Here is a 16854-nt window from a genome sequence, read left to right as displayed (position 1 = left end):
TTAGATCCATTAGAGAAGGACCAGAAGCTGCCAGGCAGAAGGCTGAGCTGCCGGCTTCTTCTTCCTGGCTGGGTCTGTGTGACCATCGAGTCACTGTACTTTTCATTTACACGAGCTCATCATTTCCTTTTTTGAAATCTGAGTTGAACACAGAGCCCTGCCTGATTCACTCCCAACATCACCCACCCACGTTTCAAAGGTGCAGCCCCTAAGTTCCTTACTCGCAGGACCCTCCTGGCTGACAGAGGCCATAGAAGAAGTCAGAGTCAGACGGCGCAGCACAGGGTCACGGTGCCGAAGTGAGCCCACCGCACTCCAGCCAGGCCTTCCATTGACGGGAAGGAAGTTACTTACCCAGGTCTCACGGCCACCCGGTGGCAGGCAGGACAGATGGTCAGCTGTCCAGAGCGCTCTGCGAGAGGTGGTCTGCAGCCAGGTCCTACTTGCGGGGGGAGGCCCAAAGAGGAATGGTAGAGTCTCTGTGCTGCGCTGTGCACTTGCATCCTTTACACATCTACTTGTTCGCTTCTCACAAGTCCATAAGGAAGAGGAGCAGGGAAGGGGACTAACATCAGGAGAGGCACGTGCCTGGCCGAGACCTCCCATTGGAGACAGGCCAGCACAGGGGCCTGGTCTCCTGACTCAAGCACTCTTAGCGGTCCACTACTAGCAGGCAGCAAGGGCTGCAGCCCCTGTATCTGTGAGTCAGATGCAAAGGGCAGTCACTGTGCAGGTGCCGGAAGCCTACATTAGCCCATCACTGAGGCTCTGATGGGTGTCTTCTAGGGTCTTTAGTCACCAGGCAACCTTGAAACATAATTCCTCAAGAGATGATGGAGGCAGAGACAGAGGCCACCACCCTGTCCCCACTAAGCCCCAAATGACCACTCCTGACACCAGCTGATGTTGAGAGAACATTTATTCCACTCAGTCAGCTCCCGCACGTGTCAGCAACCTGTAGAAATATCCAGGCTGGACGACCACTTCCGTGCACTCCTGCAGAGTCGGGGTGGAGGGGGTCCCTGATGCTCCCACTGCCCCAAGGAGGTAAGAGCCTGAGGCCTCTGACATCCACTTTTGACCCAGGGGAGCCAGCCCACAGCCCAGTAAAAGGCACCCTTGAGTTAACTCACATACCCTCTCCCCACGTGCACTGCCCATTACCAGCCACCGACAAGCTTCCAGCGCTTGAGGCACCAGTCAGTCGACAAGTGTTTCCTGAGAGTTAGGAGCCCAGTCCTGTGCTAGACCCTGGTAGGGCTCAAGAGGAAATGACAGTCCCTTGCCCTCAGGGAGCTAACTGTCTAGTTGGGGACTCAAGACACACACAGAAGAGACTGGAGCATCCGTGGGACAGCACGCAGTTCAGGGACAGGGGCTCACACAGGGCCTGTTCGGAGCGGGGAGGAAGAATGTGGGCTGGGTGGTTTGGGAAGCTGGGCCCCGTGGATCAGAAGGGCTTAGCTGGGTAGAGGAGAGGAAAGGGGACATGTCCGAGCAATATAGGGGAAGGCACAGAGGCAGGAACAAGCACAGCACAGTGATGGGCAGAGGGGGATACAAACTGCACCATTAGCACAGAAGGGGAGTGCGTGGAGGTTTCCTCTAGGTCGGCCAAGGATCAGAGCCAGATTGGAAGCTCCTGGGGCTGGGAGCACCTTCTCGTTCTCGGATCTCCCCCTGAGCGTTCTGCTATTCCAGGGTGAGGCATACAGTAGGAGGTAAGAATGTATGATCCAAACTGCATCGAAGACAGCAAGACTCCAGTGCAGGGATCCACAGGCTGCCCTCCAACCACCCTGACCCAAACCCATCCCAGCCCTGGTCAGTTTTGCCTTTTCTGATGTTCATTCTGGGGAAGCAGGTGAGAACTTGGAGCTTCCAGGCTGACTGGTTCAGGTGTGAAGATGGGAGGAGTCCTCGCCCTGCTGCCAGCCTGGGCCCTGTTCCCTTCAACTGCACTGCTGCACACTCAGAGAACACACAGAAAGCTCCTCCACCGACCTCTCACCCTGCCTAGAGCCACAGGCACCAGGAGTGAGGCCCTCATCCTCTTCCTCCCCAGCCCGCTGGGCTGAACACTTAGCCAGTTGGGAGGTACCGCTGACTGGGCTTGGTTGGTGGAAGCAGGATTCTTTCTCCCTGGGGCAGACTCAGACCAAACTCAAGCTCCCACCAGCATCCACAGCAGTCCAGCTTCCCCTGAGACCACACAGTGAAATCAGAGCCCAGGCCAGGAGCAAAGGGCTCCTTTGTGGAAGCCAGCGGCCAGTCAGGCAGAACAAGAAACAAAACCAGAAGAGAAAATCTAGCCCAGGGGACCTCTGCCAATGTCTGGGGAAGGGAAATGAGGTTCCAGAAACCTGATGCATCATTCGTTAGGTCTGGGAGAAGGGACTGACTAAAAAGGTCTCCTCCTCAGAATTCTTTATTCCTGAACACGGGAAGGAGGCTTGGCCAGGGGGAGGGAGGGGCACTACTTGTACAGTGGCCTTGACTCAGGGCTCAATGTGTGACAGGTAAGGAAAGGGCAGCAGGTGAAGTCCCCAGGGCTGAGGTTCTTAGCCTGGAGTCCAGGGATGGGTTTCATTCAGGGAGCCCAGTGGCTCCTGAAATTGCTTGGGGTTTTTGAGTCCACGTCAGTTATCTGTTTTCCTAGGGAAGGTCCGTAACCTTCATCAGATTTTCCAAGGGTTTCGTGTCTCCAAAGTGCTTAGAAGCACTGCTTAGAAAGGAAAATGAAGCCTGCAGGTCTCATTCACATCTGGCAGAAGGTTTTGCCTCTAGAACCAGGTCTGCCACCAACTTGCTGTGTTAGCTTAGACCAATCACTTCCTGTCTCTGAACTCTAGCCAAGTGGTGGACCAGGCAGGAGCAGAGAAGCCAGCTCTCCACACAGGCATCGTCCTACCACCAGTAGCAGAGAGTGGGGGCCTGTGGCCAGACAGCCAGGATGAGGTCTGCCCCAGCTGTGATTCCCACCAGGCCTGGGGAGTTTGTCCACCAGAGCTTAGAATCTGCCTCCAATTCCAGGCTCCAACCAGTCACCTCCACTGGTCACCGCAGTGCACCTCTTGAGGCAGGTCTTCTTACTGGATGTGTCCTGATGCCCGGGTGCAGTGCCAGCCAGGCCTCCATGGAACCCCATTCCTGGTCTCTGTGTCCAGATGGGTCCTGCACCTATCGGGTCATAAGATCCTGCCCACTCCGCAACTGTCCACAGAAACAAAGAGATCAGGATCAGGTATGGAGCCGTGACATGGCCCTGCCCAGCCACCCCCTGGGGCTATGAGGGAGCGATCAGCTGGCCTACCCTGAATCTGTCCTAGGGTTTGAATGAATCCTCTTTGTCCCCTACCAAGCACTGCAAGGATTACTAATCCCATTTACAGATGAGACACCTTGGGTTCAGGGCATTTTGGTGACTGACTCCAGGTGTCCCAAGTCTCTGTTTAATTTCATCTTTGCCACCAATGCTAGCCTACAGCACCTGGGAGTGGTAGGCAGAGGACAGTCTCTGAAGAGCCATAGCCACACAGCACTGAGGACGGGCAGAGGGGGTAGTGGGGAGGGACGAGTCTCCAGCACCCAGCACAGGACTGAACGTGCAGGTCCCCTCGAAGCCCCAGCTCCCTTCCTCCCAAACCACTCCCAGGGATGCCACGTCCCCTTCAAACACCCGTACCACCCCTGACATCCCTGTCCCAGCTCCTATCACATGGCCCCAAATCCTCCCTGCTCCATCATCCACTTTTTAGCAGTGAAGCTAAAAGGTTCTGAGATTCAGAATCCAAAACAAAGCCCTGGCTTCCACCCATTGTACCCCTAAGTACCAACTGTGGCGTAGGCAAGCTTGGCAAACCTGTTTCCTCATCTGCCAAAAGGCTGAAGAGGCCCGTGCCTCAGAGCGCCAGCTTGGGATCAGAGGTCCTGGAGCAGAGTCCTGGCTGCCCCCTTTCTCACTGCCAGACCTTGACCAGGCCTCTTAGCTGCGGGCCTCATGTTCTCTCGCCCAGATGACCCAAGTCCCTCGAGGCTCCAGCTCTTCCCACATCAGTCTGCCCTCACAGTGCCTCTCATTCTCCTCCTAAAGCATAAGTCTGAGATCACAGCATTCATCTCATTAAAAATCTCAGTGTCCCCGCCCCCTGACCACGAAGTCCTTTGTAGGGCAAACCTCCCCTTGGGACACCTGGAGTCAGTCACTAAACTATCAGGAACCCCCCCGGTGAAAACATCCTTCTACACACTTGCTCTTCCTAGAACAATTTTATTTGTCCCCATGACCTGGTTCAAACCATCAAACTCTCCTGGGTGACAAAGAGAAGCCAGTCACCCTCCTCAGTCTCACCCCAGAGCGCTTTGTAGGTTGGCCCCACGTCACACACCGAGTGCGAGCACCCCGTGACAGGGCCTGTAGTCCTCATGTGTGTCTCTGGGAGAGCCCAGTGCAGCACAGTCAGTGGCACATGGTGTGGCAGAATCAACTAATGCTCTGTGCACCAGTGACCTCACCCTCTCTCATCCAGTAGCTGCAATATATCCCAGCGAGGAAGAGTCCCTCATCTATATCCCAAACTTACAGATGAGCAAACTGAAACATGAAGTGAAATGACATCTCAAGGACAGCAGAGAGTGTGTACAGGAGCCAGGAGGCCTGGGGGCTGAGGTTGGGCGTGGGGATTGTGGAAAGTGGCCTCTCCAAGTCTCTTTCAACTCTGACATTCTGGGGATGAAGATCCGGGAAGCAGCTCATCACAGAGAAACCTACAGCCCGGTACCCAGACCGCCCCACCTGCCATCAAGAATCAACACCACCCACCCCACCCCCACCACCCCCAGCCCTGAGAGGGGCTCTGGTCAGCCCCGCAGGTCTCACCTGCTCTAGGCCAGATGGGCCAGAGAAGGAGAACCATGGCAGGAGCCCGAAGCAGCTGTGTGCAGCCAGCCAGAGTGTCCCGAAGGAGGAACGCAAGCGGGCGGCAGGAGCCTGGCGGCAGCCCACACCTTCAAGAGCCCAAGCCAGCGCTGCCCCTCTCCCGGGATCCCATCCAGAGAGGGAGCCGCGGCCCAGGGCCATCTCCAGGGGTCTGGGACGCACGTGCAGGGCGGGAAGCAGCCGTCGGCAGCAGGCCCCGGGCGCATCATAGCACGCGTCCTAAGTGGGCCGCCTGGCCCTCGGGCCCGTGGCCGTGGCTGCGCTGATGGGTCTTGAGCGAGCCCTCGCGTGCGAAGCTCTTGCCGCAGCGTGGGCAGAAGTAGGGCCGCCGCTCCCCGAAGACGCCGGGGCGGCGCGGGTGCGGCGCGGGCATGCGCGCGTGGGTGCGCTGGTGGTTGAGCAGGAAGCGCGGCTCGCGGAAGCAGCGGCCGCACTGCGCGCACTGGTGCGGCTTCTCGCCGCTGTGGATGCGCTGGTGCGTGAGCAGGTTCTGCTTGAGGCTGAAGCAGCGGCCGCACTCGGGGCAGGGGAAGGGCCGCTCCCCGGTGTGCGTGCGCTGGTGCACCTCGAGGTTGTGCTTGACGCTGAAGGCCTTGCCGCACTCGGGACACACGAAGGCAGCCGCGCGGCCCGCTCCGGCGTGCGCCTTCTGGTGCCGCACCAGGCTGGGCTGCTGCGAGAAGGTCTGGCCGCACAGCGGGCAGCGGTAGGGCTGCTCCTCCGCAGGGTGGTGGATGACCAGGCCTCGCTCGTCCCCCAGACCCTCCTCCCCGTCCCCCGCAGGGGACCCGCCCCCGGAGGACGCCAGCTCGGTCATGGGCACTTCCAGCTGCAATCACCAGTCCCTAGGGAGACAGAAGCGGGGGCGGGGGGTGGGGGGTGGAGAGAGAGGGGTCGGGGAACCCGAGGGTTAGCCAGCCCCCAGCCTGGCAGGGACACTCACCTTCCACAACCTCCACCTTTCGCCCCGTTTTGTTCAAGCTCAAGTTCCCCTGCTGGGAATTGGTGTTCTTCTTCCTCCACTGCCTTTTAAGCACGGCCTACACTCCTTCCAGTCCCTTCCCAAGGGCACCTTCTAGAAGCCTTCCCTGACCTTTCCACCCCAGGCTTAAACACCGTGTGACACAACCATGTGGCTCTCACGCATCATACTGAACGAGGGTCAGTCATGCCACCTCTGTCCCCCGACTCCCAGCACCTTAAGGACAGAGCTGCCTTCTTTCAACCCCAGCACCTAGCACCATGCCAGCCAGCCACACAAGACACTAGACAGATGGTGATGAGTTTCAGTTAGGATTTTCAGTTTCAGTTTCAGCTAGGATTTTCAGTTACCTTCGTCTAGATTGTCTTATCCCTCCAACCAGATCTCAAGGACAGGGGGAGGTAGGGAAGTGCACCCCAAACTTGGAGAAAAGGGTGGCATTATCAATGATTTAAAGATATTTTTGCGAAGCTTAAAACAGGAAAAAAAACACAACCCTGTAAACTTGAAAGTGACCTCAGTTAAACATTAAAGGCGGCAGCTCTTTGTTTATCGAAATGAGGCATGTGTTCAAAAGGTTTCCAAGTCACTGAACCAGGGTGTGGGCTCCCAGGGGTACTGGTCTCAGCGTGATTCCTCTTGGTATCCTCACAGCAAAGCCTAGCCCAGGGCTGAGCAGCACACTCAGTGCCCAGCCAACACCCCCAAACCCAGCTCCCTTCATGCTGGTTCTCCCAAGGATCCTCTTCCCAGGGCACTGTGTTCCTCTTAAATTGTTTCCCATTGTCCTCACAACAGCCCTGAGAAAGGGGCGGAGCAGGGTTATTGAGCCCCACTTTAAAGATGGGGAAACTGAGGCTCAGTGAGGTCAACATACTTGCCAAGGTCACAGAGCAAGCTGAGCCTGGACTAGGCCTCAAGTCTCCTGTCTCACTGTTGAAAGCTCTTTTCAATGTACTAGCTGCTCAACAACTAAACACTCCTCAAAACACACACACACCCCACTGCCACCATCGCAGCCAGTCACAGAGCCATGCATTCCAAAGGGCCACTTCTCCTGTAAACGCACTGTCTACTGCCACCACTCCCACGACCCCCACCAAAACTTGGGCTCCTGCAGGGCCCTAAGGCCTGCCTCATCCATTCTCCCCAACCCCATCAGGGAAGCCGGCTGAATATTCCACTGGACCTCCCCGAAGGCCTCTCTTCACTTCCAGCCTCAGTCAACCTATCTGCAGAGTGGGGTCTCAGGGCCACCTCCTCTGTCTTCCGTACCCTCGAGGCCAGGGTGGAACTGACCCTGGGGAAGGAGACAAGTCCTACTTGCAAGAGACCCCACCCACAAGTCTTTTCCACAGGCAGCTGCACTGACATCTGCAAAGACAGATCATCAAAGTCCCCTTGGCCAATCTCAGCCTGGCCCTGTGACTGGGCAGCCTCCTCACTCTCCCCAGCTATACCCCTGACTGAGGCCCCGCCTGCACGCCGAGAGGCCCCCCGTCTCTCCCCCAAGTTCTTTCATCCCATGCCACACTCACAGCCCAGCTGAGCCCCTGCTCCTCCGGTCTCCGGCCGCAGATCTTTGCTCTACAGTCTGCGCTGCTCAACGCAAATACGGTAACTCTCCCGCAGCGACTCCCGCGCCCCTTCTCCCCGCCCCCATAAAGACGGCAAGCCTCCCGCGACGTTGCTGTTATCAAATAGCTGCATTAATCGGGAGAGCTGACCCCACCCCACCCGACCTTACACACAACCTTGCCAACTTCTGCGGCCGGAGCAACCCTGGAGAAATATGGTAAACTCTGCGTCGCAACCCCACCCCCACGAAAATACGTAGGCCTCCACCCTGCTGCCGCAACCCACCCCGCCCGACTGCAAGCCCCAGCTCCCAGAGGGAATGAATGCAGCCCACCCCCCGCGGCCGCAGCGCCCCCCCGCGGAGCCACGCAACCCTGGATAAATACGTAATTAAGTCGCGGCGCTCCCTCTCCCGGAAAGGAGCTGCGCGGGACCCGGCAAATACGGTAGCGCGCCCGCAGTGACCCGCCCCCGAGGGTCCGGCTCTGGCCTCGGTAAATACGGTAACCTCCCGCCGCGGCCCCAGCGCGGCCCCGCGCGGACTCACATGGCGCCGCCTCCAGAGCCTTGCGTCTCCGCTGCAGCGCCGCAGTCGCCGGCGTCGTCGCAGCCGCACAGCAGCCCCGTGAGGCTGGGAGGTCTAACTCTTCGGCAGCCCGGCTGGCGGAAAACGGGGCTGCTAGCGCTGCGCCCGCCCGGGCCGGAGCGGCGACCATGCGGAGGCCGGTTCTGGGGCCTGAACGTCCCAGGGAGCGGGCCCTCTCAAGCCCCCCGATCCGCCGACCCAGACGTTCCCCCTTTCTGGATTCCCTGAGGCCTGCATTCGGCCATTATAGCACCATCCCTATTTTCCTAATCCCAAGGCCAGGCCCACAAACCGCCCCCAGCGACCAGGAAAGAGGGTCGGACGGAGGCGCCGGCCTTTCCCCGGGTGATAGGGGCTGAGCGCCGGAGCCCGGCGGCGGAGCGGCCCTGGGCGAGGGTTTCAGGACTGGAGACAAGAGTCAAAGGGGCCGAATCTAGGAGCTGCCCTCGCTGACAGTTTCGCCAGTCTGCCTGACTATATGGCCTGGGTTATATCACTAGAGTGACCAGAGGGAAAGGAAGAAGACATCAGGCCCCTGCTGACCCCACCTCCTCAGAACCCGCAGTCAAGCCAGAGATATCCCATAAAAGAGCAACTTACGACGTCTGGAGTAGCAGCGGGCGTGAGAGGGCAGAACCAAATTACAGCTTCCAGCTGCCATTTAATGATACTGTCCCTTACTCGGATATAACTTTGCCTTTTACAAAGCCCTTTTCCATGTATGATCTCGTGGGAACCTTCCAATAACCATGTGCACCCTAGCTTGTGTGGGTATTATTATCCCATTTTATAGAAGGGAAAATAAAATTGAAACAGAGTGGCTTCCTCCAACACTCACAGCTCTAAGTAGCAGAGCCCAGATGGGGACACGGCACCGTGACCCAGCTTGCGTTCCACTGCACCTGCCCTGGGACTGAGACCCTCAGACATAAATAGGGTGTGACTACAGGGAAGTAAAAACCTGGGCCCCAGTGAGAACGTGCCTGAGGGTGTACATTTGACAGACAAAAAAACAGAGGCCTGAGAGGAAAAGTGATTTTAAAAGTCACAAGTGGTAGAAGAACATTAAATAGGCTTTTTTCTCTGTGGCCTCTCTGTAGCTGCCAGGTAGAGAAACGTGACTCTCTCTCCAAGGCCCAGGCAGGGATCCTTGCAGCAGACAGTGGATGTGGCAGTTGGGGTGGCGCTGTCCCTGATGGAGGGCGTTGAGAGATGCGGGACTCCCGATATCATAGGGTCCCCTCTGCAGCTCTGCAGGTGCCCACTGTGCCTTCTGGAGCCTGGGAACTGAAGAATTCCAGGTGGCAGCCCCTAGGCTGTAAAATCAGCCCCTTCCTCCCAACACAAGGCCTGGAGGTCAGGCCTGCCTGCTTTCACCGCTGGCTTGGTGGACCAGTCTGCCCCACCAGGCCCCACCCGTCTGGCTTGTGGCCTCTGGAGAATCCACTCCTACCCCAACCCCCACCCCATCCCTTCACTGCTCCTGGAGACACCTCACTGCTGGACGTGGGACTTTAGGAGTTCCACGTCCCAAGGAAATTGGCATTTTAAACAGAGACAACGGGAAGGGAATACTGGGAAGACAAAGAAATGAGTGCATAGGACAGATGTTGAGTTCTCATGCAGTGACACCAGCACCCCAGGTGCTGATGACCAACCCCACCCGTGCCTCCACTCAAAGCACATCAACACTGCCCAGCTTTCCAGCCCCTGCTGTCACCTGCCAGAGCCCCCAGTGTTCATCTCCTTTGCGGACCATAAGAGAAATGGGGACACTCGGTGAACACCATGTTTTTCAAAAGCAAAATCAATAATATGCCTGAGGATGTCTCCCATATTTTTAGCAGCATTTCTAGGTAAGCTGAACCAAAATAGAAAGGAAAAGAACACAGCTAGGGGATGGGGGTGGACACAGACACGGGCAGTACCACCTCAAACCTGCCCTGTCTCAACGGGGAAGCCAAGGGCTCCCAGAGGCCTCCATTCTCTGCTCTGCCACGGTGGTTTGAGCTCAGGCACTTCACTTCTCTAGTTTCGTGCACATACACCCCCCTCCCCTGTCTCCCCCAAGGTTCCCCCTCACCCCATTCTTAGGTGCTGCAGTGAGCACGATAGAGTGCCAATATGGAAACACCCTGCAAACACAGCCCTGCCTCATGCTTCCTCATACAGGCAGCGCAGTGGCTGGCACAGGGATCACCACTATCCTGACAGATCCATATGGCAGCTGGACTCTGGACCCTAACAAAGGCCTGCACTGCCCACAACCAAGGCGTCCTGGAGAACAGCAGACCATGGCTCCCGTGTGGGTAGATGTGTAGCTCAAGTGAACCCTGTCCCAGACTCTGCACTGTAGTCACCCTGGGGCACAACAGGTGGACAAACAGATCACCCCAAGGGCCTCCTCGGGGCAGCTCCAGACCCTGCTCCCCGCATCCTCCAGCTCCTCCTGCGGGGCTGCGTCCCCAGGGCTTCCTCACTCAGCAGGGCAACCACTTCCCCCTTGACAAGCCTCTCCCATCTCCCCAGGACTGGACAGCAGTCTGATCTCTCTCTCCAAAGCACCTTATGCTGATCCCAGATTTGGAATTTAGCATACTTTTGTTTTCCGCACCAGGTTACGAACTTCAAAGGGCAGGGACTATTTTAGCATCTCTTTGTCCCACGCATCGAGCGTATAATAGGTCCTCAGTCAACGTCTGTTGAATGAACATATGCTCCTCTGCAAGCTACATCTGATAGCTCAGGCAGCGCAGAGAGAAAAGATGGCCCCAAGGGTTTGGAGGAGAAGGAGAGCTGATGCAATGCAAGGAACGAGGAGGTGCAGGCAAAGCTGCCGCCCCAGCCACAACTGAGGGCTGAGTTGCTCTGCAGAGACCTAGATGAAGACGTGAGGGTCAGCGTGAGGCCTCATCTGCTCCAAAGTTCTCTTTCCTTGGGATTAAAACCCAGGATGTGACCTATGACATCAATTCAAACCCTTAAACTTGCAGCAGGCCTGCTTCACACTGGGGATGGTTAATTCTTTATGTGGGTTAAGCTAAACAAGGGAAAAACCCTTTTCTCCCTTTCCCTGGGCACAATTGCTCTGCAAGTAACCACTCAAGTTTATTAAAACAACAATAACTACCATTTACTGAGTGCTTGCTGTGTGCCAGGCACTATACCGCGTGCTTTACATAAGTTACTTGCCCAAGGACCTATGGTTTAAATGACAAAGCCAGAATTGAACCCCAGAACTATCTGGCTCTGCTGGAGGTGGTGAGCAGAGGGGAGAAGGTGAAGGGAAAAGAAACAATGTTTCTAGCTTCTTATCAATAGGAGTGTCATCCTATCATCCCTGGGGCTGTACTGCCCAGTAGCTATGTGGGGCTATTTAAATTAATTAAAATTGAATAAAGTTCAGTTCCTCAGCTGTACCAGCCACATTTAAATACTCAATAGCCATATGTGGCTAGTGGCTATGGTCTGGACAGCACAGAAATAGAGCGCTGTCATCATCACGAAAAGTCCTCTGTTGAACAGCCTGTTTAGGACACCTCCTCCAAACCCAATCAACCCAAGAGAGGCTGTTCTCTTTTTAGCCTAAGACATAACTTAAGGGAGTCCATTCATTTCCTTCTCTCACTGCCCCTGCCACAATCCAGGAAGAACAGTGATACGTGAACACACACTATTTTTGGCCCCAATACTCCTCCTCCTGCCTAAAGGTCAAAGATATTTCTTTACTAAATTCAAACCACTGAAAAATAATAACAAAAGGTTTCACATCCCCCACTCCCACCAGTTTCTCTCTGCCAAGTCCACTAGGGGCTTGCCCTCTCCCTCGGCCTGTGTATTGCATGGCTCAGCGGCTGCCTCTGGTCACTGCAGTCTACCCTCCGTCAGGCAGCTCCCCTGGGACTCGGCAGTGGGACACCAAACCCTCTCAATGAGGCTGACCGCCTTACCAGATGACTTGAAGCTCATGTCCCTTGCCAAAAAACAACCATTTTCCGAGAACCTACACCATTTTTCTTAGCTCCAGACTTGCTCCTAACAAAGAAATACAAGGATGATGCAGGCAGTTCCAGAAGCCCCAACATCACCAAGCTCACCTGGCTCCCCATGCCAGCCACTGCACCGCCTGTACGAAGCAGCGTGGCTGCGTTTGCTGGATGTTTCCACATCTGTGACCACGTGGCTACAGATCCCCACTGCAGACCTGCACTTACCTGGCCTTGGAAAGGATACAAAGATCTGCACTTACCTGGCCATAGACCCGATCTAAATCCTTTAAAGTCTTGATTTATTTACTCATGGCTGTTTTCTGTTCCCTTGGCAACCACCTTAATCTCAGCATGCTCCAGAGTATTTTGAATTGTAACCCACTAGGATAACAGATCTGACCATCTTGTCTTGGACTTAATGACAGTGCCTCTTCCTAAATATCCTCTGACCCAGGTTTATCATTTTAAAATGAAAGAGAATGAAAACAGGAGGACAGTACCACCCCATTCTTGCAGAAGGCTACAATGTGACAGGAGAAGCAGCTTGGGCTAACATGAGGCCTGGGATCTGCTGTCAATTTGCAGCAGGACCTGGTGGACAGGTCACACTATCCCCACCCCCACCCTCCTTTCCTATGTGTTACTGCCCTGCCTGACTCATGGCAAGATTAAATGAGATAATGAATTAGAAAGCCTTGCTAAGAGAGCTGGGGCTGGGAACCATTTTTTAAATAGTTGAACATATAGCTGGTCCCAAGCCCTGTGTGTATCAAAATGATTTTCCATAAAGGTCCTTGAGCTCTTCAAGGGTAGGGGCTATGTCTCGGGCAGCATCTGAGCATGATGCCTGGCACACAGCAGGCTTCTTTAGTGAATGAATGCCGTGCAGTCCCGGTCTGGTCAGTGAGTCACACACCTCAGTCATTCTTTGCCTGAAGGATTTGACCCTGTCCCCTTTGTGACCCAAAGCACCCATTTGTGGGAGGTTCAGTCACCTGGGGTCAGCAAGCAGGCATTCTCCTGAATTGGTGCTGGAGAAAAAAGCTGCAATTAGGCCTCATTTTTAACCCCAAGTCCTACCAGCACAGCTATTTGACTGATTCGATCATTAAACAGGCCACTTATGGAAAATAGCACGTTCTGTTGTAAAGATGCTCCTGCAGGACTGATCTCGTCAGCATCTGCTGACACTGCACCCTCCGGCACCTGATTCACAGGGACCTGGTGTTTCCACAGATCTGTCCTTGCGGGCAGTGTTTCTCTAACCCAGGAATGAAGACGGGACTCAGTGAGGCCTGAAGTGGGTGGGCTTGCTCAACTTGATTTCAGAGTTTGGCAAGTGGCAAAGAGAAAAAAGCAAATGACTCCTGAGCCTCCCCCCTGGTTCAAGCAGGGTTTGATGAGCTGCAAGGCAGTCAAGCACTCCCTGGGGTCGGTGCAGGATGGAAAGGGAGTTCCAGGAGAGGGGCAGGACATTAGAGTCAGTGGAGCCCCTAGGGCTGGTGTCGGGTGGAGGGTGCCCAGGAAAACCCTTCTGGTTTGGTTTCCTGTGGTCCTAAGTGCTGAATGCTCAAGTAGGTGGTAGCAACCCCGGCGTACAACACCCCGTGTGATTTCACACTGCATGGTTTGTGACCAAAGAACTGGATGGGGATGCAGCAGCCCTGGCTGAGTGCTAACCATCATCAGCACTATTACCCTGGTAAGCCATAACAGTCAGGGCGATCCTCCGGATCCACCCGTCACCTTCGTATGTCCTTCCATAGATCTACAACTGGAGTATTTTCCAGAAACAGGATTAAAGAACAGTGACCAGAAGCCAGGCTGAACCATGGCAGCTCCCAGAAGGTAACACTTCTCTGCATGCAGAGAAGGATCTGGGCTGAGAAGGGGGCAAGTGCACTTCTTCCTTCTCTAGAGCCATGTTGGAGTCCTTTCTTCCTCCTACCTCCCAGCTACCCAACCCTGGCACCCCAATACCCATCACCACCCTCTCCAATTCCCTCCTCTCCTCTGGGAAGATACCATCTGAGGTCACAGCCTGGGCTGGAGTCCTGGGCTCTTCTGCCAACACCAGGGACTTAGTCAACCCTGCTTTGGAAGGGCATGAGGGGTGACCTCTTGGGGGCAGGAGGCCGAGGAGGCTATGTGGGAAGACACTAAACTGACTTGGAGAGGGGAAGAGAGAAAACACCCCCGGCACGAACTGGGTGTGGGGAGTGCTGTGCTCCTAGCCTGGGGCGAATGGATCTCTAAGCACACACAGACCCGGGCTTCAGCAAGGGTGGCTCAGAAAGGAAAGTGAGACCATGTGGAATATTCCATCCATTTTCTCTTCTGCAACACCAGACTGATAAGGATCCAAGCCAGTCAAGACAGCCAGCCCACTTCAGACATGCCCCAGACAGGAATAGAAGCAGTGTGTTTGGCTCTCTCCTGCACAGCTACCTCCTCAGGCAGCCAAGCCTCAGCAGAGCGCACCCCGCTCATGCCTGCCTGACCATCACATGCATACCAGTTCTAGAGTCGGGCCCAACCACACACACACCTTGGGCAGGGGGCTGGCAGGGATGGAGAAGGACATCGAACCATTCACTCCTTCCAAAAATATTTATTGGATGTCTACGACGTGCCCGCACTGGCCCTGGTGCTGGGAATCTGCTTGGCTCTCCCTTGCCACAGCCTCTGGCTTCCATCCTTGGTATCACCGAGTCTTGGCAACTCTCCCACAGGGGCAGCCCCCGGCCATCCTGAAGCGTGGGCAGGTCTGGCTGGTGCTACAGCTGACCAGTCCAGACCTAAACAACTTCACACCAGAGACTCTCCCAGCGTCCCCAACAGACCCCTCACTCGGTGCTTGAAGCCTGGGGTCCAACCTCTGAAGAGGGTGGTCACATCCCGGCCCGCAGTGAGGAACTCTGATCTTCCCTCCTCCCTCAACCCACGCTGGGACCTTTCCCAGCACCCTTTGGGACGCTTCTAGAACTGTTCTCAGCCCTTCAGAGCCTTAAGGAATCCACTGGTCCTGCTCTAAGGGGTTCTAAGAGCCAGCAATCCTGGCCACCCCCACTCCCCACACACACCCTGCAAACATCCCCCGCACCACCACGGGTCCGCTCAGGTCCAGTCCACTAGCGCGCCTCCTCCTTGGGGCTGCACGCAGGAGCCGCGCGGTGCACGCGCTGGTGCTTGAGCAGGTGCTGCTTCTGGCTGAAGCCGCGGCCACACGCGGGACACAGGTAGGGCCGCTCGCCCGTGTGGTTGCGCCGGTGCCGCGTCAGGTTGGGCTTCTGGCTGAAGCGGCGGCCGCACTCGGGGCACGGGTAGGGCCGCTCACCCGTGTGGATGCGCTGGTGGATGGTGAGCGCTGACCACCAAGAGAAGCTCTTGCCGCACTCGTTGCAGATGAACTGGCGCGGCTCGCCAGGCCCAGCGAGGCCCGCTCGTCCCCGGCCCCACAGCGCGTCCCGGGCCCCCGGGGACCGTTGGGAGCTCCGCGGCCTCGCGGCCAAGCCCGGGATGGCCTCGGCCTGCGGTTGGTAGCCCGGTTCCCCGGCCGGAACGGCGGGCTCAGCGACAGCGTGGGCGCGCTGGTGGGCGCGCAGCGCAGCGCGGCTGCGGCAGCTCTTACCGCAGCTGGGGCAGGGCGCGGCCTGGGCGCCGGGCAGGTGCGTGCGCAGGTGCTTGAGCAGGTGCTGCTTCTGGCGGAAGCCGCGGCCGCAGTGCGGGCAGGGGTGCGGACGCTCACCTGTGTGGTTGCGCAGGTGCCGCGTCAGGTTGGGCTTCTGGCTGAAGCGGCGGCCGCATTCGGGGCACGCGTAGGGGCGCTCGCCAGTGTGGATGCGCTGGTGGATGTTCAGCGACGACCACCAGGTGAAGCTCTTGCCACACTCGTTGCAGATGAACTGGCGCGGCTCGCCCGGACCCTCCGGGCCGGGGACCGCGGTCCGGGCCCCGGGCTGGCCCCACCAGCCCTGGCAGAGCCCCAGCCAGGCCCACTCGGGGCGCCCCCGCGGCGGCCCCGGCCGCAGGCGACAGGCCCGGCGCGCCGCCGCGTCCCGAAGCAGCTCATGCAGGCCGGCGCGGGAGCCCTGGCGGTCCCGGGCATGCGCGCGCTGGTGGATGCGGAGGCCCACCTGGTGACGGAAGCAGCGCTCGCACTCGGGGCACGAGTGGGTGGCGGGCCGGGAGTGGGTCTTCTGGTGCTTGAGCAGGTGCTGCTTCTGGCTGAAGCACCGCGCGCACTCGGGGCAGCAGAAGGGTCGCTCGCCCGTGTGGTGCCGCTGGTGGCGCGCCAGGTTCGGCTTCTGGCTGAAGCTCTTGCCGCACTTGCCGCAGAGGTACGGCTTCTCCCCGGTGTGGGTGCGCTGGTGGATCTTCAGGGACGACCACCAGCTGAACCTCTTCCCGCAGTCCAGGCATACAAAGTGACCCTCACCGGAGGAAAGCGAGGGGCTCAGGGGGCCGGAGGCTGACCCGGGAGCCCGGCCTGCCAGCCCCGCATCCTGCTCAGTGGGAGGGGCCCATCTTGGACTCCCAGACTCCTCCTGTCCCCCCAGGGCTCGAGGCCGCCCCATAGTCTGGCGTGGCGGGAGGCCCGGGTGCTGCTGGAAGATGTTCTCCTTGTCCTTCTCCACAAGCATGGCCTGCGGCGCCAGCGTCTGCAGCAGCCGCTCCGGCTTCTCCTGCTTGACCTTCATCACCAGCCCAGCTCCTGCCAGAGGCAAGCGAGAGAGAGGAGGGAGAGAGGTCACTGCTGCTCCGCTGGGTGGGATGGAGA

The 16854-nt window shown here is 57.3% G+C and overlaps 2 protein-coding genes across 16 annotated transcripts in view; both read right to left on the bottom strand.

Moving 5' to 3' along the window:
* Positions 1-901: 901 nt before the first annotated feature.
* On the bottom strand, positions 902-14676 carry LOC129485192 (zinc finger and SCAN domain-containing protein 2). Of its 11 annotated transcripts, XR_010121623.1 has the most exons (5): positions 14623-14676; positions 4880-5784; positions 4584-4726; positions 3314-4087; positions 3105-3213 (listed from the first exon to the last, which is right to left on the bottom strand). XR_010121623.1 is itself a non-coding variant. In XM_063642346.1 (3 exons), the coding sequence occupies exons 1-2, from the start codon at positions 14656-14658 to the stop codon at positions 4885-4887; spliced, it is 936 nt and encodes a 311-aa protein (XP_063498416.1). In that variant the 5' UTR covers positions 14659-14676; the 3' UTR covers positions 3089-3213; positions 4880-4884. The 11 variants fall into 11 exon arrangements, 7 of the variants coding, with proteins under 7 accessions (XP_055140476.1, XP_063498416.1, XP_055140475.1 ...); XR_010121621.1 differs by having other exon boundaries at positions 3314-4726; XR_010121622.1 differs by having other exon boundaries at positions 3863-4726.
* Positions 14671-16854, bottom strand: part of ZNF775 (zinc finger protein 775) — a 19118-nt gene continuing 16934 nt past the window's right edge. For all 5 annotated transcript variants that reach the window (XM_063642345.1, XM_063642344.1, XM_055284495.2 and 2 more), the window contains one exon: positions 14671-16788. In XM_063642345.1, the coding sequence (XP_063498415.1) occupies positions 15206-16788 (1583 nt within the window). In that variant the 3' untranslated portion in view covers positions 14671-15205. The remainder of the gene's footprint in view (positions 16789-16854) is intronic.

The sequence above is a fragment of the Symphalangus syndactylus genome, chromosome 6 (assembly GCF_028878055.3).
Source record: "Symphalangus syndactylus isolate Jambi chromosome 6, NHGRI_mSymSyn1-v2.1_pri, whole genome shotgun sequence".
In the NCBI taxonomy this organism is placed as follows: Eukaryota; Metazoa; Chordata; class Mammalia; order Primates; family Hylobatidae; genus Symphalangus; species Symphalangus syndactylus.
This window is presented reverse-complemented; position numbering and strand designations above follow the sequence as displayed.

What these genes read in the sequence shown, in the direction of transcription:
- LOC129485192 (XM_063642346.1), bottom strand. Translation starts at nt 14,658, where the DNA reads ATGTCCTTCTCCATCCCTGCCAGCCCCCTGCCCAAG. An exon ending in CTGCCAGCCCCCTGCCCAAG is followed by an intron (nt 5,785 to 14,622) that starts GTGTGTGTGTGG and finishes CTGTCTCCCTAG; the next exon opens with GGACTGGTGATTGCAGCTGG.